Source organism: Macaca nemestrina, chromosome 17 (assembly GCF_043159975.1).
Source record: "Macaca nemestrina isolate mMacNem1 chromosome 17, mMacNem.hap1, whole genome shotgun sequence".
Lineage (NCBI taxonomy): Eukaryota > Metazoa > Chordata > Mammalia > Primates > Cercopithecidae > Macaca > Macaca nemestrina.
The window spans coordinates 4,201,224-4,224,260 of NC_092141.1; the positions used below are offsets into that span (position 1 = coordinate 4,201,224).

The window sequence follows — 23,037 nt, forward strand, 5'->3', positions numbered from 1 at the left end:
GTCCCCCTAAAAACTAAAAAAGATCCCAGATGGAAAACTGAATCTTTACAAAGGAATGAAGAGCACTAGAAATGAAAAATAGATGGCTAAATATAAAAGCTATTGTTTTCTCATTTTAAAATCTCTTAAAATACCTCTCTCTCTCGTTTTTTTTTTTTTGGGGGGGTGGGGGTAGAAGACAGGGTTTTGCTGTATTGCCCAGGCTGGCACCGAATTCCTGGCTTCAGGCTTTGCGATCCTCCTGCCTTGCCTCCCAAAGTGCTGAGATTACAGGTATAAGCCCTATGCACCCAGCAACATCTCACCTGTTTTTTTTTTTTTTTTTGAGAGAAGTCTCGCTCTTATTCTCCAGGCTGGAGTGCAATGGCGTGATCCTGGCTCACTGCAACCTCTGCCTCCCGGGTTCAAGTGATTCTCCTGCCTCAGCCTCTCAGCCTCCCGAGTAGCTGGGATTACAGGCGCCTGCCACCATGCCTGCTTAATTTTTGCATTTTTAGTAGAGAGAGGGTTTCACCATGTTGGCCAGGCTGGTCTCGAACTCCTGACCTCAGGTGATCTACCTGCCTCAGCCTCCCAAAGTGTTGGGATTACAGGCGTGAGCCACTGCGCCTGGTCTTTTTTTTTTTTTTTTTTTTTAAAAAGAGATAGGCTCTTGCTCTGTCACCTAGACTAGAGTGCAGTAGTCTGATCATAGCTCACTGCAGCTTTGATCTCCTGGGCTCAAGTGATCCTCCTGCCTCTGCATCCAAAGCAGCTGGGATTACAGGTGTGTGTCACCACATATGGCTTTCTAAAAAATTATTTTTAGTAGAGATGGGGTCTAGCTGTGCTGCCCAGGCTGGTCCCAAACTCCTGGCCTTCTCATCACTTATTTATTTATTTTTGTAGAGATGGAATTTTGCTACTATGTTGCCCAGGTTGATCTCAAACTCCTGTCCTCCAGTGATCTTCCCACCTCACTCAGCCTCTCAGAGTGCTGGGTTATTTTGTTTTTCTTAATGATTTCATTTTATTTCTATCATTAGCTCTTCAAGTATATATTTTTGGGTTTTGTTGTGGTTGCCCTAGGGTTTACAGTAGTGTACCTTGAAATAATTTCTTAAATGTTCTAGGGTTTACACTGAACACCTTTAACTTATCAATGGTCCACCTTTGGATAGTATTATACCGCTTCACATAGAATGTCAGAACATGACAGCATTTCCACCCCATTCTTTGTGCTGTTACACATTTTACTTCTAGATGACATAAATCTCACATGACTTTTTTTTGCTTCAAAAAGTGAGATATTGGCCAGGCACGGTGGTTCACACCTGTAATCCCAGCAATTTGGGAGCCCAAGGCAGGTGGATCACCTGAGTCAGGAGTTCAAGACCAGCCTGGCCAACATGGCAAAACCCCATCTCTACTAAAAATACAAAAATTGGCCGGGCGCGGTGGCTCAAGCCTGTAATCCCAGCACTTTGGGAGGCCGAGACGGGCGGATCAGGTCAGGAGATCGAGACCATCCTGGCTAACACGGTGAAACCCCGTCTCTACTAAAAAATACAAAAAAAACTAGCCGGGCGAGGTGGCGGGCGCCTGTAGTCCCAGCTACTCAGGAGGCTGAGGCAGGAGAATGGCGGGAACCCGGGAGGCGGAGCTTGCAGTGAGCTGAGATCCGGCCACAGCACTCCAGCCTGGGCGACAGAGCGAGACTCTGTCTCAAAAAAAAAAATAAATAAATAAAATAAAATAAAATAAAATAAAATAAAATAAAATAAAAAAAATAAAAATACAAAAATTAGCTGGATGTAGTGGCAGATGCCTGTAATCCCAGCTACTTGGGAGGCTGAGGCAGGAGAATCGCTTGAACCCGGGAGGTGGAGGCTGCAGTGAGTCGAGATCGCGCCATGGCACTCCAGCCTGGGTGATGGAGTATGACTCTGTCTCCAAAAAAAAAAAAAAATTCCTAAATTCAACCATCTTGATAACTGCAATAAATGTAAATGGTCTAAACACATCAATTAAAAGACAGGGATTATCAGATTGGATTTTTTTTTTTTTTTTTTGAGACGGAGTCTCGCTCTGTCGCCCAGGCTGCAGTGCTGTGGCCTGGATCTCAGCTCACTGCAAGCTCCGCCTCCCAGGTTTACGCCATTCTCCCGCCTCAGCCTCCCGAGTAGCTGGGACTACAGGCGCCCGCCACCTCGCCCGGCTAGTTTTTTTTTTGTATTTTTTAGTAGAGACGGGGTTTCACTGTGTTAGCCAGGATGGTCTCGATCTCCTGACCTCGTGATCCGCCCGTCTCAGCCTCCCAAAGTGCTGGGATTACAGGCTTGAGCCACCGCGCCCAGCTGGATTTTTTTTTAAAAAAGACAAGATATCCACTTTAATGTAAAGACACAGGCAGGTTAAAGTGAAAAGATGTGAAACCCATGGATATGAAGGGCCAAGAATATTTTTGATTTGAGGTTGGCTAAGCCTCTGGATTCAAAACCCACAGATATCAATGGCCAACTATAAGGGACGCATCCATGAATTTTGCTATCTGTGGGGAGTCCTGGAACCAATCCTCTGAGGATACTAAGGGATGACTATTCTATACAAATGCTGTTTTTAAAAATGCAAGACAGGCTACATAAATATTAGATTTCAGAATGAGGAATATCATTAGGGATAAAAAGAGACATTTCATACGAAAAAGAGAAACATACAATTATAGTTAGAAACTTCTATAGTCCTCTCTCAGGAATTGTTAGAACAAGTAGATAAAACATCAGTAAGGGCACAGAAGACTTGAATAACATTATCCATTGACTTGACCTAATTAACATCTCTAGGATACTCCACCAACAACATAGTACACATGCATTCTCTTCAAGTGTACATGGAACCTTCATGAAAACAGACCTAATTTTGGACAATAAAACAAATTGCAATAATATTCATAATAGGACTGAACTAATTAAAAATATGCTCTCTGACCACAAGGGAATTAAACCTGAAATCAACAACCAAACGGTATCTGGAATATCCTCCAAATATTAAGAAATTAAACAACAAACTTCTAAATAATCCACACAGCAAAGAAAAAAATATCACAAGATAAATTAGAAAATATACTGTGACCTAAATGAAAATGACAATATATCATAAAAAAAAATTGTGGGATGTCCCTACTGAATCCAAGGGACACTGAAAAAGAAAAAAATAGCGGATGTGGCTAAAGTCATACTTAAGAGGAAATGCACAGCATTAAAATTCTTCTACTGCCAAGGAAGAAAGGTCTCAAATGCGTGATGGCTCCTACCTTAAGAAACCAGCAATCCCAGCACTTTGGGAGGCTGAGGTGGGTGGATCACTGAGGTCAGAAGTTCGAGACCAGCCTGACCAACATGGTAAACCTTGTCTCTAATAAAATTACAAAAATTAGCCTGGCATGGTGGCATGTGCCTGTAATCCTAGCTACTCAGGAGGCTGAGGCAGGAGAATCACTTGAACCCAGGAGGTGGAGGTTGTAGTGAGCCAAGATCGTGCCACTGCACTCCAGCCTGGGCAACAAGAGCGAAACTCCATCTCAAAAAAAACAATAAAAAAAAAGAAAGAAACCAGAAAAGCAGCCAGGCGTGGTAACTCATGCCTGTTATCCCAGCACTTTGGGAGGCTAAGGCAGGAGGATCACTTGAGCCCAGTAGTTTGAGATCAGCCTGGGTAACATGGTGAGATCCTGTCTCTATTTAAAAAAAAGAAAGAAACCAGAAAAGCAGTAACAACACATTAAACACAAAGCCAGAAGAAATAAATAAATTTATCTGGGCAGTAATCAAAGAAACAGCAAACAGAAATAAAAGAAAAATGAATGAAACCAAAGTTGGTTCTTTGAAAAGATCAAATAACTTGATAGATCTCTGGCTAGACTATCTAGGAAACAAAAAGAGAAGACATAAATTGCCACAATCAGAAAATAAGAGAAGACGGCTACTACCCCAATATGCCAGGCTGAGAGAAAATAAAGAAACCTAAATTTATTCTCTAAACTGAATGATGTACCATGCACTCAATACAGATAGTCCCTGACTTACAATGGTTCAACGTAATGATTTTTCAACCTTTATAATGGGTTTATTAGGATATAACCCCATTATAAACTGAGGAGAATCTGTCTGGTTAAGATATCGCCCAAATGAATCTATAGATTTGATGCAATGCCAATCAAAATCCCAGAAGGCCATACATTTAAGACAGGGTTCTTGCTCTGTTGCCCAGGCTATAGTGGAGATCACGGCTCACTGCAGGTGATCCTCCCACCTCAGCCTCCCAAGTAGCTGGGACTACAGCATGCCACCACATCTGGCTACTTAATTTTATGTAGTGATGGGGGTCTTTACAAAGTGCTGGGATTTCAGGTGTGAGCCACTGCGCCTAGCTCCTGCAGGCTCTTTTATAGAAGCTGATTCTAAAATTTACACAGAAAGGCAAAGAAACCAGAAGAGTCAAAACAATTCTGAAAAAGAGCAAAGCTGAAAAACCTGATTTCAAAATGTTGTACAAATTTAAAATAGTCTGGCCAGGTGCGCTGGCTCATGCCTGTAATCCCAACACTTTGGGAGGCCGAGGTGGGTGGATCACTTGAGGTTGGGAGTTTGAGACCAGCCTGGCCAACATGGTGAAACCCCATCTTTACTAAAAATACAAACGTTAGGCTGGGTGCAGTGGCTCATGCCTGCAATCCCAGCACTTTGGGAAGCCAAGGTGGGCGGATCACCTGAGGTCAGGAGTTTGAGACCAGCCTGGCCAATAGGGTGAAATCTCATCTCTACTAAAAATACAAAAAGTTAGCCAAGTGTGGTGGTACATGCCTGTAATCCCAACTACTTGGAACCAAGGCTGAGGCAGGACAATTGCTGGAACCCAGGAAGCGGAGGTTGCAGTAAGCCAAGATGGTGTCACTGCACTCCAGCCTGGGCAACAGAGTGAGACTTGGTCTCAAAATAAATAAATAAATGAATTTACCATAGTAAAAAAAGTGTAGTACTGAAGCAAGGACATATAGATTAATGAAACATAATAGAATCCATAAATAGACAGATATATGTGTGTCAATTTTCGACAAGGTTCTGAGATAATTCGATGGAGAAAGGATGGTCTGTTCAACAAATGGTCCTGGATCAACTGGATGTTCATGTGCAAAAGAAAAGATCTTAGACATTTACATACACGAAAACAATACAGACACTGCCTAATGCCGGCGCTGAGTGAAAATGCAGACTGCTTCATGAGCAGAACTGGGAACGTAATGGGTAGACACTCCAGATTGCCTGGGGCTTGGCAAACTAAGTCAAAAGGGCATTTGTGACATAATACTTTCAATGTTATACTGATAAGACAAAATGGAAAGTTACATGAATGCTAATACAATTATTTTAAGTGCAGCCACCTGACTCCATGGAGTCACCTGACTCCGTAATATGTTTAAATTACCCACAGAAAACAAATGCACCAGCAAATGGAGAAATTAAATGTTCAGAAGCTATATATCTAGCCAACCAAAAAACACAGAGCCATATACACAAAAAGACAGCATGGGAAGGGGCCTTCGAAATTATCCCAATTCAGCACATCATTTCAGAGATAAGGGAAAAAGAAGCTCGGGGAGCTATAACTTGCTCTTAAAAAAAAAATCACATGCAGGCCAAGAGTCAAGGTAATTCCATTGATTTTAAGGGATGCAGGGATTAGGCAATTTTCTCCCATTCTTAGAAAAAAATAATTATGCATGGTACCTGTTTTCCTCTTCCGAGTTTTGACATCAACAATCACAGCCCTGTTCTTCTCAGTAAAGTGCTTCAAGATGATCACATTATGGGGTTCATTGGCATTATCCATATAAACACAGCGGGTTCCCACACAGAGGACCTAGAACATGGTAGACAGAGACAGAAAGGAGACATGGAGACAAGAAAGAATTCTTGTCAAACATGGAGACAAGAAAGAATTCTAAGGCATAAGCCCAGCCCCCTTTGATTGTGCCTCTGAGTTCAACAAGCACACAAGGATAGGGATCTTCTCATCTCTAAGTCCAAAGAGTCTGGCACAGGCTGGCACAGAATTGGTTTAAGTCCTTGCTGGATGAAGCCATGTTTTTACAGCCCCCTTTGTCCTAATCAGTAGAGGGACACGAAGATTAGAAATAAGGCCAAGACGAATGCCAAAATGAAAGACAATTTTTCTTTGCAGTTCTTTGTAATGTAATATATTACGGCTACCTATTATTCAAAGCCAATCACTGGCTAATAAATGAGTCAAATGGCTTAACTCTTAAAAATGCAAGTTGAATAAACCATCCCATAATCTTGACAATACTTCAATACTGTGAAAGTAAGGTATACAAGCAAAGGAAAAAGCTTCCAAAGATATCTATGCCTATATATCCAGATGCCACAAGGCTTTGGTGTGCATGGTGAAGACTGGAAGGGGTGACCAGGCCCTCAGGCCTTCAGAGTGTGGTACCTGGGGGAAGCCAACCAGCACGAGTAGGGTGAAGATGTTGGTGTGCTTCAGCTGGAATGGCAGCTGCTTGATGCAGTGGTCTGTGAAGGTGGCAATGACATCACGCCACAGTGGGGCACTGTTGAGTGACCGCAGGATCTCTGCCATGGAGCACGCCCAGTCCAAGCCCACCCGGCTGGAAGGCAAGAGCTCCATTAGGGGCAGCACACAGGGCTCCAAACTCAACTCATTAGAGCTCACTACACTCCAAGGCAGACCCAGAGGCCTTCAAAGAGCCATTCATTAACTAGCTTAAAAACTACCAGAATGATGCTTTGTGTATAATGGTGAGCAAAAAAGCAAACAAAATCAAGACTTGTTACTTACATACTCACTCTACGGCTACGTTTCCAAAAATCTCTATAATAAAGTGACCTGTGTGTGCGCAGAGGCACACTCATATTCAAACACAGCAGAAAAGCTCAGAAGAAAATGTAGTGAAACAGCACCAGATGTATTAAAATGGTACAAGTCAGGGTGACTTTTTTCCTTCTTTTATTATTATTATATTTTTTGAGAAGATGGAGTCATGCTCTGTTGCCAGGCTTGGGTGTAATGGCGTGATTTCTGCTGACCGCAACCTCTGCCTCTTGAGTTCAAGCCATTCTCCTGCCTCCGCTTCCGGAGTAGCTGGGATTACAGGCACACGCCACTATGCCCGGCAAATTTTCTTTGTAATTTTAGTAGAGATGGGGTTTCACCATGTTGGCCAGGCTGGTCTCGAACTCCTGACCTCATAATCCACCCGCCTCAGCCTCCCAAAGTGCTGGGATTACAGGGGTGAGTCACCGTGCCCAGCTTATTCCTTCATTTCTGTTTTCCAAATTTGGTGCTGCGGTTATGTTACTTTTATAATTAAAATAGATTTATTTTCTTCAACCTCAAGGCCTACACTTACTGCTCGTAGGAAAAAAAACTGAATGTGCCTCATTAGAGAGTTGAATCGGCAGCCAGTGTCGAGACTGCTCAGCTGTTTGAACGCTGGTGTTAAGCACAGTTTTAACGTGGGTTGAGAGCATTGCTCATGAAGCCAATTATATTTCCACAAAACTCTCAGACAACAGAACTGGAGCACACTGAAATTAATCAACAGCCAGACCTTCAACTTAAACAAACAAACACCAAGGTGGGATAGAGGGCAGGTGGCTAGAGGAACGAGGACCAAGGCTACCTGTCCAGACACACAGCTCCCAGGCTAAAAAGCAGGTGGGTGGTTTTCCAGCCGTCGGGCACAATGGTACTGTCCCCTGCAGCAAACAGGTTGTGTTTGGCTGAGAGGACTTTGATCACTGCGGCATCTACCTCTGCTGGCAAAAGACGGATAATTAACTGGCCAAGAAGACCCAGGGTGAGATGGTAGGTTTCATTCAGGTGGCCTGCGTTTGAGATGACAACCTGAAACATGAGTGGAAGGACGTGCTCCAGGTCTACCAGGGGAACTGTGGGGCCCTGCCAAGAGAAGGAAAGAAATCTGTTCAGTACAAAATCCACATCACCAAACCAGCTAAATATAATATCTCCCTCCTACCTTATTTACAACTGGTCTAGTGCTAACAGAATCATGCTGTGGTTTTCATAAATGCCATATGTATAATCACTTGCAAAATAAACATCCTCAGGTCTCATCTTACAATCCTACTTCTAATATTTCTTTACCCTGAAAAGGAAACTTAAAATACTTGGTTTCCTCCTCATCTTTCAAAATGTCTATTGTCAAATAATTTAAATAATTCAGAAACATGCAAAAGTTAAAGCTCCCCTAAATCCCCTCCCTGCAACCATGGCCGGGAGATAACAACTGTTAAGTTTGATAAACAGTCTTTCAACTTTTTTCTATGCATATTTACACATGATACATGTAAAGTAGGCCAGGTGTAGTGACTCATGCCTATAATCCCAGTACTTTGGGAGGCCAAGGCAGGAGAGTCACTTGAACCCAGGAGTTCAAGAACAGCCTGGGCAACACAGTGAGACCCTGTATCTATAAAAAAATACAAAAAATTAGCCAGGCAGGTGGTGCGCGCCTGTGGTCCCAGTTACTTGGGAGGCTGAGGTGAGAGGACTGCTTGAGCCCAGGAGGTGGAGGTTGCAGTGAGCCATGGTCATGCCAACTGCACTCCTGCCTGGGCGACAGAGTGAGACTCCGTCTCAAAAAACAAACAACGTGTGTGTGTGTATGTATGTGTATGTGTATATATGTATATATTTGTGTATGTATGTATATGTAAAATAAATTAAAAATTTTAAAGTTATTTTTCTTTCTTTAAATACTGCCTTGCAACTTATTAATACTTTGTTTCCAGTTCTTCATTATTATAAAAACCATTCAGCTAAACGGCCTGGTACAAACATTTCTACACTTATACCATTTGTTATTTTCCACCGGAAAAAAACGCACAAAACTGAAGAAAGCTTTTAAAATGTCTGAGTGGTTATCCTCAGTGTGATTCAAGAGGGCACTATATCCATAGTATGAAAACAAAGCAATCAAAGAATAAAAAGTTCTTGGAAATAAAGAGTGATTCTCAAGAAGGCGTCTTCCTCAAACGGCAGCCTGGTGGGGGTGTCAGAGTCCGAGAAGGACTCAGAAAGCGTCTAGGCAGCGGGTTGGTCTGGCATAGGTCACATGGTGTCAGAACCCAAGCAGGGTATGGAGTTTGCACGGAGAAGGCCTGGCAGGCGAGTCAGAGCATAGGTGGGTGAGGAAGTCACCCAAGCCCAGGAATGCCCAGGCCTCTGGAGTTGGAGCTTGGGCTCTGAGTGATGTGAGGAGGGCAACAATGCAGAAGGTCAGCCTGATGTGAGTGTCTGATCCTAAGTGGAGAGGTGAGGGCATCTGTGTGGGGAGTTCAGTCTCACACAGGGGCTCAGAGTCCAAACGGCATAAGGAGAGTATTGCCACTGAATAGCAGCCTGTTGTGGGTGAGGGTGGTCTCAATGCAAGGGGGCAACCTGGATTAGAGAGACAGACCCAAGTGTGGTGGGGAGGTATCCATGTCAAGAGCCCACTGTAATCCCAGCACTTTGGGAGGCCGAGGCAGGTGGCTCAACTGAGGTCAGGAGTTCGAGGCCAGCCTGGCCAACATGGTGAAACCCTGTCCCTACTAAAAATATAAAAATTAGCCGGGTGTAGTGGTGGGCGCCTGTAATTCCAGTTACGTGGGAGGCTGGGGCAGGAGAATCGCTTGAACTGAGGAGGCAGAGGTTGCAGTGAGCTGAGATTACGCCACTGCACTCCAGCCTGGGTGAGGGAGCAAGCCTCTCTCAAAAAAAAAAAAAAAAAAAAAAAAAAAGTCAAAACAAGGAGAGGACACCTCAAAAGAAGAATAGCAGCAGAGATGGGAGATTGATCCAGTAGGTAATTATGTGAAGGATGATGGAATCCAGGATTCTCACTGTTAAAGACTGGATTCTCTAAATCAGGGTTTCTCAACCTCACTGCTACTGAAATTTAGGTCTGATAATTCTTGTGTGGACGGGGGAGGGGGGAGGGCGTGAGTGGCACCTGTGCATTTAAAAATGTTTAGCAGCATCCCTATTGTCTAGACTCCACTAGAATTCCAGAAGCATTCCCTGAGTTGTGACAGTCAAAAATGTCTCTAGGCATTGTCAAATAGCCAAACTGGATACCTTCAGTTGAGAACCACTGCTCTAAGGCCAGGGGCGGTGGCTCACACCTGTAATCCCAGCACTTTGGGAGGCCGAGGTGGGTGGATCACCTGAGGTCAGGAGTTCAAGACCAGCCTGGCCAACATGGTGAAACCTCGTCTCTACTAAAAATACAAAAATTAGCCAGGAGTGGTGGCACATGCCTGTAATGCCAACTTCTCGGGAGGCTGAGGCAGGAGAATCGCTTGAACCTGGGAGGCGGAGGTTCCAGTGAGCAGAGATTGCGCCATTGCACTCCAGCCTGGGCAACAAGAGTGAAACTCTGTCTCAAAAAAAACACAACAAAAAACAAACAAAAAAAACCCAACAACAACAAAAAAAGAAAATCACTGCTCTAAATAAATATATAGAGTACACACACACACACACACTCTCTCTCCCCCCACCTCCAACTGGGAAGACCTGGGAGCGGTGACACCCTATTAGCAATGAACCCATCTAGTGCTCAAACCTTCATTCCTAAATACTACCCTCTACCAGAAGGAATGAGGTCACCCTAGAGAAATGGCTGATTCTAGGGCTAGGTTCGGAAGGGGAATTTAAGAAGTGCCTGAAATGACGGGGATATGTCAAAAGGACACAGAAGTCAGCCTGAATGGGTTCCCACTGGTCAAAATAAGTAATTAGAATAATGGATTATGGCTCATGGAGTAAAACAGGAAGTCGTGAACCCATACTGATATAACTAACTAAATAAATTGTTTGATGAGAAACAGGATGTTTACATAGTTACAAAGCCTCTCCCCACTAAATATTTACTAATAACAAAAGGGGAAAGATTATGGTGGAAAAGGCTAACGGACACCACTTAATCCAGTGATCAAAGCAAACATGATCAGTGATGAAATATGTCAAAACTGTGTTCCACCTGACGGGCTGCAATGAGAATGCAGCATCTCATCTGCGATTTTCCTGCCCAAGAGGCAAAGCCTGAATCTAATTATGAGAAAACATTTGATAACTCCAACCCCAAAGAGGAGGATATTCCACACAACAGGTGGCCTGTAATCTTCAAAAGCATTATGATCATGAAAGAAAAGACTGAGAATTGTTAAAGACCAGAGAGGATTAAAAGACATGACAACAAAATGCTACACATTCATTTTTTTTTTTTTTTTTTTTTTTTTTTTAAGAGACAGAGTCTCACTCTGTTGCCCAGAATGCAGAGGTGCAACCTTGGCTGCTATGACTTCGACCTCCTGGGCTCAAGTGATCCTCCTGCCTCAGCCTCCCAAGTAGCTGAGACTATAGGTGTGTGCCACCATGCCTGGTTAATTTTTCTATTTTTTGTAGAGATAGGGTCTTGCTATGTTTCCCAGGCTGGTCTCGAACCTCTGGGTTCAAGTAATCCTCCTACCCTGGTCTCCCAAAGTGCTGGGATTACAGATTCAAGGCACTGTGCTGGGCCTATACATTAATTCTGATCATCTGTCATAAAAGACACTTTTGGAGCAACTAGTGAAACTTGAATAAGGAGTAAGCGTTAGATGGCAGCAATGTACTGATGTTAATTTCTCTGACTTTGATGACTGCTGTCTGGTTACATATGAGAATCTCCTCGTTTGTAGATAACACACACTCATGTATTTAGGAGTAACGTGGCATGAACTTGGCAACTTGCAGGCACAAAATTATTTGTATAGTACTTTTATATAAGTTTGCAATTATTTCTAAATTCGAGAGGATATGGAGCAAATAAAACTTTCATATGCTGCCGTGGGCGTGTGAACCAGTAAAAACATTGCAGAAACTGTTTGGCAGGGAGTGTGAACCGGTACAAACATTGCAGCAACTGTCTGGCAGAGAGTGTGAACCGGTACAAACATTGCAGCAACTGTCTGGCAGAGAGTGTGAACCGGTACAAACATTGCAGCAACTGTCTGGCAGAGAGTGTGAACCGGTACAAACATTGCAGCAACTGTCTGGCAGGCCAAGTTTGGCCTGCATACAGATGCTCATCAAAAGCCACACACAGGTGAGCTCATAGTACTGTCTGGAGTAATTTCCAATTTGGAAACACTCAACAATAGTAAAGTGAACTTTATGGAATTCTGGATAACAGTGAAAATGAATAAAGGAAACTAATCACAATAACATGGATGCATCTCATAAACAACGTTGAGCAGAAGAAGCCAGACACAGGCCGGGCACAACAGCTCACGCTTGTCATCCCAGCACTTTGGGAAGCCAAGGTGGGTGGATCACTGGAGGCCAGGAGTTCAAGACCAGCCTGGCCAACACAGTGAAACCCTGCCTCTACTAAAAATATAAACATTAGCTGGGTGTGGTGGCACATGCCTGTAGTCCCAGCTATTTCGGAGGCTGAGTCACAATAAATCACTTGAACCCGGGAGGTGGAGGTTGCGGTGAGCCGAGACTGCGCCACTGCACTCCAGCCTGGGCAACAGAGCAAGACTCTGTCAAAACAAAAAACAAAAAAAAGCCAAGCAAGAGGAATGCAGCAACTTACTCCAGCTATACAAAGTTTCAAAACAAGCAAAAACTAACCTATAGTGACAGACATCTTTTTATTACTGAGTTGTAAGAGTTCTTTATATATTCCTTATAGGACTCTATCTAGGCACTTTTTACACTAAAATAAAACTAATAACTTGCCCTCCAAAGTGACTGCTTAAAAAAAAAAAAAAAAAAAAGGATCATCAGGGGAAAATAACCTCAGTGGTGATTTTTAAAAGTCAACTTAATCAAATCTCTCAGAACAAGAAATAAACATGAAAAATATGACCAAACTGAAGATAAGATGGAGGGTAGATTCAAGGGGTCCATCCTGGCCAGGCGCAGTGGCTGATGCCTGTAATCCCAGCACTCTGGGAGGCCAAGGTAGGCAGACTGCTTGAGCTTGGCAGTTCTAGACCAGCCTGGCCAACATAGTGAAACCCCATCTCTACTAAAAAAAAAAAACACAAAAATCAACAGGGCGTGGTGGCATGCACCTGTAATCCCAGCTACTTGGGGGGCTGAGGCACAAGAATCACTTGAAACCAGGAGGTGTAGGTTGCAGTGAGCTGAGATCATACCACTGAACTCCAGCCTTGAGGACAGAGTGAGACTCTCTCTCAAAAAAAAAAAAAAAAAGATTCACCCTGCACCCAGGAGATGCAAACGGGGCAGATACAGAAGCAAAGCCAAACAATGGCAGAAAGGCATTTCCTTAGCTGAAGTAAAAATAGATTTTTTTTTTTTTTAATCAGAAAAGCAAATGATGCTGGGAAGGAACATAGAAAGAGAACATCTTTTTTTTTTTTTTTTTTTTTTTTGAGATGGAGTCTTTCTCTGTCACCCAGGCTGGAGTGCAGTGGCGCGATCTCGGCTCACTGCAAGCTCCGCCTCCTGGGTTCACGCCATTCTCCTGCCTCAGCCTCCCGAGTAGCTGGGACTACAGGCACCCGCCACCATGCCTGGCTAATTTTTTTGTATTTTTAGTAGAGATGGGGTTTCACCATGTTAGCCAGGATGGTCTCGATCTCCTGACCTCATGATCTGCCCGCCTTGGCCTCCCAAAGTGCTAGGATTACAGGCGTGAGTCACCGCACCCGGCCGAGAACATCTTTTTAAAAATTACTTTACAAAACCTTTCTCACAGAGAAAGGTTTATTTTAACACGGTCTAATGAAACGTCTGAATTCCAAGGGTAAAAAACGAAAATATTTAGGCAAAAAAATCAGTTGACGTCATGTTAATATTGGACTTCTCATCGGTCGTTCTAGATAGTGGAAGACTATGCAGCAATGTCGCAGGGGTCTGGAGGAAAAGGACTGAGTCCCTGTAATTCCACACCCAGACTGTCTTCCCATCTTTACATGTAGCCTTTCCTCAAAAAGTATTTGAGGAAGTATTTTAGCACAACAAAAAATGAATTGGAATAAATAATTCAGAAGGAAGAAATAGTAACTAATAAATAACGTGCAGCCAACACTGTAACTATCAATAATTAATTACCATATGGTCTAAAATTCTAAAAGTAGTTTGAGAGAGGCAAAATTCAAAAGATACAACACGAAACTCCAAAGCAGCCAAGCAACCAAATGATCCAGAGCTAAAATTATAGATAATTTGCACACTTGGGATATGATGAGGGAAACAGAAAAGCATCTCAACTTTAGGAATAAAGGGTCTCATTTTGTTTGGAAGAGAAGGTAAAAAGGTTACACTGTTAAATAAGAGAGAAATACAGGCTGAAAAAAGTGGGTAAAAATATAACTATAACCATGTTTCTATAAGAAATACGATACAGACTTCATGAATAATTACAAAAAGAAGGAGAAAATAACTTAGGAAGGGGCAGGGAAAAATGTGCACTGGAGGAGGGCTGGGATGGGGACAGTTGGCTGGCACAGAGTAGTTAACCAGGTCATCCCATTACAAGTAAGCTGGCTGCCAGCTGGGCGCAGTGGCTCACGCCTGTAATCCCAGCACTTTGGGAGGCCGAGGTGGGTGGATCACAAGGTCAGGAGATAGAGACCATCCTGGCTAACACGGTGAAACCCCGTCTCTACTAAGAATACAGAAAATCAGTCGGGCACGGTGGCGGGCACCTGTAGTCCCACCTACTCGGGAGGCTGAGGCAGGAGAATGGCGTGAACCCGGGAGGCGGAGTTTGCAGTGAGCTGAGATCGCGCCACTGCACTTCAGCCTGGGCGATAGGGCGAGACTCCGTCTCAAAAAAAAAAAAAAAGAAAAAAAGAAAAAAAAGATGAGACACAGTCAGGAAAAGTTCACTCTTACAGTGAAATTGGTAAAATCAACATAAAAAGGCTAAGAGCCAATTGCAGAAGGGCCCCACCCCAAGATGGTTGCTCAACATGCTGCCCAGTGAGCTATGGAAAAGGTGCAGCTCTAACTGACACAGAGGCAGCTAAAGTTAGCAGAAATCAGTCACGGCTATTAAGAGAGAAGAAAGGCTTGGGCTGATGTGCCTGCTCACCCTCCAAAGATTAGGGAGGGAAGGGAAGGCAAAGACCAGGATAGCGACTGCGCTGTCGAAGCCTGAGGGTGCTGATTTCAGAGGTGAATTACCAGCTACCTAGACAGGTGTGGCCAATTCATCTAGGTGAATAGAAACATGTCTTCAAAATATCGTGTTCTCCTCATTTAGTTCCACATGCACCATACAACCTTCTGAGCTACAGTGTGGTCTTCTGGAGGGGTTTCCACACCAAGAGGGAACACATACTGATTTTTCTGCCAGACACATACCCCTGTGAATTGTGACTGACTTACAAACCAGCCTCAACTCCCATGTAAAAGTTGACTCCTCTGAGTCTGAGCATCTCCAGGCAAACTGCTAGAAAAAAAGTCCTTGGACTCAAAACTCTGAGGACCAAACCTTGGGTCCTGTAGGCACTTTCCCTTCCCCAAAGCCCTGCCAGCTTGCAAAATCCTGTTTCAGCAGCCTGCTAGCTTTGTCTCTGATTCCTCTCTGTTTACTAGAAAAAGCAGGAGACCACTGTAAAGATTGTCAGCTATTCCTAAATTAATAAATAAATTCACTATCAGCTCAGTGAAAAAGCTAACAGGATCTTTTCTTTAACATGATAAATATGGCACTAAAGTTCATATGGAAAAAATATATCTACAAGAACAGTCTAGAAAATTATGAAAAAGAATAATGAAGGCATATCTAAACTGTCCAGAGTCTTTAAAATGTCAATGTTTTGAAAGTTTAAAAAAAGGCAAGGGAAGCAGATTAAAGACAAAGTCAGCATGACATCTAAATACAATGGAATTTTTAAGTGGATCCTGATTTAAAAAATAAAAAAACAAACAACCTGTAAAGCACATTTTGGGGATAATTGAGAATATGTGTATTTAGGCTACATGTATAAAACTATTCTATCAACGTTAAAAATTTTCAGCATAATGATGACACTGTGGTTATATAGCAGAATGTACTTTAAGGAGAGAAGTATTGAGGATGAAGTGTCAATGATGGCTTCAACTCATTTTCAAGAAGTTCAGGAAAAAATATAAACAGAGATAAAGCAAAATATTAACAACTGGTGAATCTAGGTGAAGATCTTCATTATTCTTTGAAGTTTTCTATGAGCTTAAAACTTTTCAAAATAAAAAGGTAGAAAAAATCATTATAAGCATTGTATAAACATATTGCTTTATACACACACACACATATATTTACAAAATATAAAAAGGGTCAGAAGAAAATAATTATAACTTCTAATCCTACCCTTAAGGATACAGAGATGATTATCATGATTTGTTTCAGTATATGGCTTTCCAAAACTTTTTTCTATGCATACCACCACCCCCTCTTTCAAAAATAAATTGCCCTTACCGACTTTAAGGGAGGTAACATGGCTGCCAGTAATCCCAAAATCCTCTTCTGGGAACACTCAGCAAACACTTGCTCAGGGCTTGGAGTAACTGCTTTTTCCTCTCTGGGCTTCTGAGATGATGCTTCGGAATCTTCAGCATCTAAGTAGTAAAACAAACTTTCAGAATGTGCCTGGGTCTCTAATGCATGAAGAGGCAAGTAAACCACTGCACTGTCCCCTATGCTGCTATGGAACAAAGCTGGAATTTTATTCATTTATTTTTTAAATTTGAGAGGGAGTCTCGCTGTCACCCAGGCTGGAGTGCAATGGTTTGATCTTGGCTCACTGCAACCTCCACCTCCCGGGTTCAAGCCATTCTCCTACCTCAGCCCTCCGAGTAGCTGGGATTACAGGCGTGTGCCGCCTTGCCCAGCTAATTTTTGTATTTCTAGTAGAGACGGGGTTTCACCATGTTGGCCAGGCTGGTCTTGAACTCTTGACCTCAAGTGATCCACCCGCCTCAGCCTCGTAAAGTGCTGGGATTACAGGCGTGAGCCACCGCGTCCGGCCTGAAGCTGGGATTTTAAAAGCCTATGGCTGGGCATGTCTACACTCAGCTGTTTCCTTCTCCAGGAGGCCGCCTGAGCCCTGTTTAAAAGCAAGCCTGTCCTCCCCCAGCTCTCTCAAGCCGCCCTCCCCATTTCCCCGAGCCTGCTCTGCTGCGCTCACAGTTCACCTTTTCACCTTCCACATAATGTATATTTATTGTTTACTGTCTGCCTTCCTTCAGAATTTTGTTTCTTTCAGTGATGCATCTCAGGCACCTAGAGACGTTTCTGGAGCATGGCAGGTACTTAATACTTGACGAATGAATAAGCTGCCTATGGAACAAGATGCTGATCCTCAGGGGACTTAGACTCCAGTGAATTTTGGTGATGTGGACAGATGTGGAGTGTCAGACTGTTTTCTGGAACTCAGAATTATACACGCTGCACAGATGAGCATCAGACAGAGAGGGCAGAATGCCAGGTGCTCACCCCGCCATCACAGAGCAGGAAGGTGGGGAAGATCCTGCACTCCTGGGCCACCATGAGGAGGAGGCTGGGACTTCCCTCCAGTCTCCTGAGCCCACAGCATGCTCTTCAATCCTCCTAAGCCAGCTCTGACCTTGCTGCTGCTATCCTCTGGCAGGCTGAGGCCTTTGGCAGCATCTCTCCTTTATCATCCTCTAGTGTTCCACTCCATCCCTACACACCTGCCAAGAGGGACTTCTCCACTTTGGGGCCTTTGCTCATGTTGTCCTTTCTTCTTCGAATGCCCATCCCCATTGCAGATCCTAGCACATTCAAGGTCCCCTAGATCTCTCCCCCTGTAAAGCTTTATGAGGATACAGTCTGCCCCAGAGAGACACCAATCACTATTAACACCCACTTACACCTCATTCCGCCTCGAATTACAGTTACTTGCACCTTTGTCTTAAGCCTTCCTAGACTGTGAGCTCCATGAGGGCAGGAACCATGTGTCTGTCTGTCTGATTCGGTCCCTGTTTCATCCCCAAGGTCTAGCACAGTGCTTGGCGTATAGAAGGCACTTAGTAAATACAGGAAATAAATAACGTAGGAAATCAGTCAAAGTGAAGAAAGATGACGTTCGAAGTGTCATCAGCACCATCTGAACAGAACTGAGAAACCACGCACCCCTGGCGTCTAGCCAATGTCAAGCTGTGTGCCACAAACAGCTCAGGGATGGGTATATATATATATATATGTGCATTTTAAGACGAAAGAGATCAAGATAATGGTCAAAGAGTCATTACCTGGAAGTCCTGTAGGTGTGCTAGCATCTGCAGGTGAATCTGAAATCTGGGTCTGGCACGAAGGATCCTTTGTTAACGACACACCTTTATCTGCCTTACTTCTCTGCTTGAAATCTGCGGGTCTGACTTCCTCATGAACAGCTCTCTTTCCCTAAAAACACAAAAGTGTAAAGGAATTAAGGTTTCTTATAACAGAGTTTGCTCCATGATTATGATAACTTTTTCATGATTAGCCAGTCTTCAGAGACTAAAAAACTTTTGAACGCCATTAGAAAATGTCACTCATTTCTTTTTTCTTTGTGTGTTTTTTTGAGTTAAGAGTCTCACTCTATCACCAGACTAGAGTGCGGTGGCGCGATCTCGGCTCACTGCAACCTCCACCTTCCAGGTTCAGGCGATCCTCCTGCCTTAGCCTCCCGAGTAGCTGGGACTACAGGCGTGTGCCACCACGCCCAGCTAATTTTTGTATTTTTAGTAGAGACGGGGTTTCACCATATTGGCCAGGATGGTATCAATCTCTTGACCTCATTATCTGCCCACCTCGTCCTCTTAAAGTGCTGGGATTACAGGCGTGAGCTACTACGCCTGGCCTATGCCACTCATTTCTTACGATAAATCTATATTCTAATTAAGACAGTAACCATTGGGCCAGGCGTGATGGCTTATGCCTGTAATTCCAGCACTTTGGGAGGCCAAGGCAGGCAGATCCCTGTAAGTCAGGAGTTCAAGACCAGCCTGGCCAACATGGCAAAACCCCATCTCTACTAAAAATACAAAAATTAGCTGGGCGTGGTGGCACGCGCCTGTAGTCCCAGCTACTCGGGAGGCTAAGGCAGGAGAATCGCTTCAACCCAGGAGGAGGTTGTAGTGAGCCGAGATTGCGCCGACTGCCCTGCAGCCTGGGTGACAGAGCAGGACTGTGTCTCAAAAAAAAATAAGATAGTAACCATTGCATTGCATCTCCCATCTTCCAAACGTCCCTCTGTCAGAGCCTGCAGTCCTATAAGAAACAGTTCTATTAAAAACCTCTCATACAATCTATTTCGCTTTCAGAAACCAAGTGTGGAAAGTTGTTTCCTGAGGAAAAAGACAAAGCTGTGAAATTCTTTCTTTTTCTTTTGACTCTGTAAGTATAAAAAGTTGTGACTTCCCTTCTAGTACACTCTGGTGACTATCGTTAATGTACTTTGTTTTCTTCAGTATGAAAACCAAACAAATCTTTATTTACAGAACTAGAAAATTCTTGATATCTAACATTATCTTTAATATGATGAAGATAAGACTACATCAATTCTATAGCCTAGAAATATGACATTGTTTTCACTGCCGTAGATGAAGCTATTTTACTACTGTAGAAACTGGCGTTCTGTGGGCTATGGGACAGAGCTGTGGGCTGTATATATTTCCTCTCTTAGTTTTATATAGAATTTGTCTTTGTTAATTAACATGGAAGGTGTACAGAAAGCCAACCACACATGTCACTCGATCAAACAAAACCGGATGCTACTCCTAAACCTAACTACTCACACCCTCTCTACCAGGTTTTAGCATTCTTTCCTAGCTCTTTTTCATTTTTTTTTGAGATGGAGACTCGCTCTGTCACCCATGCTGGAGTATAGTGGCGCCATCTCGGCTCACTGCAAGCCCTGCCTCCTGGGTTCACGCCATTCTCCTGCCTCAGCCTCCCGAGTAGCTGGGACTACAGGCGCTGCCATCACGCCCAGCTAATTTTTTGTATTTTTAGTAGAGATGAGGTTTCACCGTGTTAGCCAGGATGGTCTCGATCTCCTGACCTTGTGATCCCCCTACCTCAGCCTCCCAAAGGGCTGGGATTACAGGCATGAGCCACCGCGCCCAGCCTCTTTATTTTAAAAAACAGAATAAACATACCTTTGGTGCCCTTTTGAGAATCCCATTTTGGCAATGAGACTTGTTAAACAGGCCCTCCCTGGAGGTGGGAAACTGTTCTGGAATCGGGAGTCTAGCGAGCTGCCCAGATGGGCAAGGTGACAATCGTCAGCTGCGTTTCCTGAGCAGTCACTCAGAATCCCCCCTGTGATTGGCTGCACTCCCGGGACCCTCAGGGTGCCTTTCCCTATTGTTACACAGGCTTATGTGTGGAACTGTGGTTACATGGGGAGTCTTCTGTGCACGGTGGAGGCACCCCAGCTTCATGTCGGAGAAGGCCAAACGTGACTTTCACTCTTTGGGGACCAAGGTGGAGTGTTATGCAACACCAAACATTTAGGAGGAGGCATGCAGTCTCCCAGGGGTACCTAACTCATCCTCCCCTCTCTGCATATGTAACCTCAACATCAATCCTACCTTCAACCTCTTGCTGAGAAAAATATGACTATAAGACTGTCCTAAGAGAGGAATGAAACTGGGAGAGCTACTTGCTTTGTTAAATGTACCCTCTGAAAAGACCTGACACCATACTCCTTGTACCATGTGTCACTTGTGAAGACAATATATTTCCGAAGTTCTGGCTCATCTTTTTTCCTGTTATCACAGGACACTGCAGACAGAATCTTTTGGATAATGCCTCTGGCTAAGGTTGGTTTCTCAGTTGTTCAAAACAAGAAGTATCTCTAGTCCCTGGAGGGAGAAAGGGTAGATACCCTTACCAGGGCCCTGGGGTTGCTTAGAAGCAAGTGAGAGTTGAAAAACAGTGATCTGTCCTAGAAGCCCCAATGGGATACGGTCCTTATGGCCACTATAGTGGCAACACTCAGGTTCAGTTGTGGGGACAGTGCTGGAAATTGCTTGTGGCCTCACTAGAAGACTACGATGCTGAGCCAGAGGCAGGATATCCTGGCTGCACCTGGCTGCTGGTGGGAAGGGGACCCACAAGGTGGGAATGGCTCAAGAATAAAAACAATGCCCTGGGACCTCTTTGGAAAAACTCCCACTTCAATCCTGAGGCAGGGAAGGCCTAAAACGAGCCTGAAACATCTTTCTCTATCAAAAATTAAGGAAGTGTTCAAAAAATAACGGCAACATATCAAAAGAACACAAAAGCCAGCGAGGGGCAGTTTCCACTGCCCAAACATGGGACAATTTGAGCATCGAAATAAATAATGGGTCGGGCACAGTGGCTCAGGCCTGTAATCCTAGCACTTTGGGAGGCTGAGGCAGACGGAATGCTTGAGTCCAGGAGTTGGAGACCAGCTGGGTAACATGGCAAAACCCCATCCCTACAAAAGTTACAAAAATTAGCTGGCGTGGTGGCGGGCACCTGCAGTCCCAGTTACTTGAGAGGCTGAGGCGGGAGGATTGTTGGGAACCCAGGAGGTGGAGGTTGCAGTGAGCCGAGATCACACCACTGCACTCCAGCCTGGGCAACAGAGTGACACCCTGTCTCAAAAAAAACACAAAAACAACAACAAAAAAAACAAATAAGAAAAGTGGCCGGGCACAGTGGCTCACGCCTGTAATCCCAGCACTTTGGGAGGCTGAGGCGGGCAGATCATGAGGTCAGGAGATCGAGACCATCCTGGTTAACATGGTGAAACCCTGTCTCTATTAAAAATACAAAAAATTAGCTGGGTGTGGTGGTGGGCACCTGTAATCCCAGCTACTCAGGAGGCTGAGGTGGGAGGATCATTGGAGCCCAGAAGGCGGAGGCTGCAGTGAGCCAACATCACACCATCACACCACTGCCTGGGAAACAGAGTGAGACCCTGACTCAAAAAAAAAAAAAAAAAAAAAAAAGAAAAGTAACAGATTTTAATCCATTGAATAAAAGAAAACATAAAAAACCCTGTGAGTCCATTCTGATATAAATAAAAATATAAACGGGGAAGCACAGTGCTTATGGGTGGCAGGTTAGTTGTAAGATGCTGAGAGCTCAGGAGAAGATACAAATATTCCCAGGCTCAAAGGTGAGGACTACTGATTAATCCCATTTCTCCTAAAAATGCTCTCTTTGTTCCCATCATAATCCGTGGGTGGTTAAAGTGCCGCCTACAAAAAGGGTTTCATGGAAGAAATGTGGACGGTTGAGAGACAGGCTTGATGATTATGTGGCCTATCTTCTACTGACTCTCTGACTGAATGGAAATAATAAAAATGTTCATGTTTCTGCTGGCCCGTTTTGCTTTTGTATTCCTCCACATGACAATGGGATACTGGTGAGCCACAACCACCAGATGGGGGAATCCTTGAACTAGCAACCTGAGAGGCAGAGGACAGCAACATCAGCGACCCCTGTAGCAGTCAAGCGCCTTTTCAGCAGAAACTCAAGCTCTGGAGGCAGCATCACAGAAACAACAGGGTGCTCTTCCACAAAACAACCTTTAGGTTATCACAGGTTATACCTGGATCCAGACAGGCTTTTCTGTTTATGCAACTACGTGTAAATTCCTGTGTCTACCTGGTAAACAGTAAGCATTCAGTAACACCTAATTGTTGACTGAATATAGGTACAGCTACACAGATACAGTATACACCATGGGCTAGGAATGAATTTCTTTCTTCTTTCTTTCTTTTTTTTTTTTGAGACAGAGTCTTGCTGTGTTGCCCAGGCTGCAGTGTAGTGGCGCTATCTCGGCTCACTGCAACCTCCGCCTCCTGGGTTCAAGCGAATCCCCGCCTCCCGAGTAGCTGGGACTACAGGCACATGACACCAGGCCAGCTAATTTTTTTTTTGTTGTTGTATTTTTAGTAGAGACAGGGTAATCCCATCACTTTGGGAAAAATGTGGACGGCAGATCACTTGAGCCCAGG

The 23,037-nt window shown here is 44.0% G+C and overlaps 1 protein-coding gene across 3 annotated transcripts in view; it reads right to left on the bottom strand.

Moving 5' to 3' along the window:
* The window catches only part of LOC105472088 (zinc finger ZZ-type and EF-hand domain containing 1), a 139,950-nt gene that overhangs the window by 23,525 nt on the left and 93,388 nt on the right, over positions 1 to 23,037 (bottom strand). For all 3 annotated transcript variants that reach the window (XM_011725043.3, XM_071082169.1, XM_071082168.1), the window contains 5 exons: positions 18,310 to 18,460; positions 16,514 to 16,653; positions 7,703 to 7,980; positions 6,493 to 6,667; positions 5,766 to 5,898 (listed from right to left, as the gene is read on the bottom strand). In XM_011725043.3, coding sequence (XP_011723345.2) covers positions 5,766 to 5,898; positions 6,493 to 6,667; positions 7,703 to 7,980; positions 16,514 to 16,653; positions 18,310 to 18,460 — 877 coding nt within the window. The remainder of the gene's footprint in view (positions 1 to 5,765; positions 5,899 to 6,492; positions 6,668 to 7,702; positions 7,981 to 16,513; positions 16,654 to 18,309; positions 18,461 to 23,037) is intronic.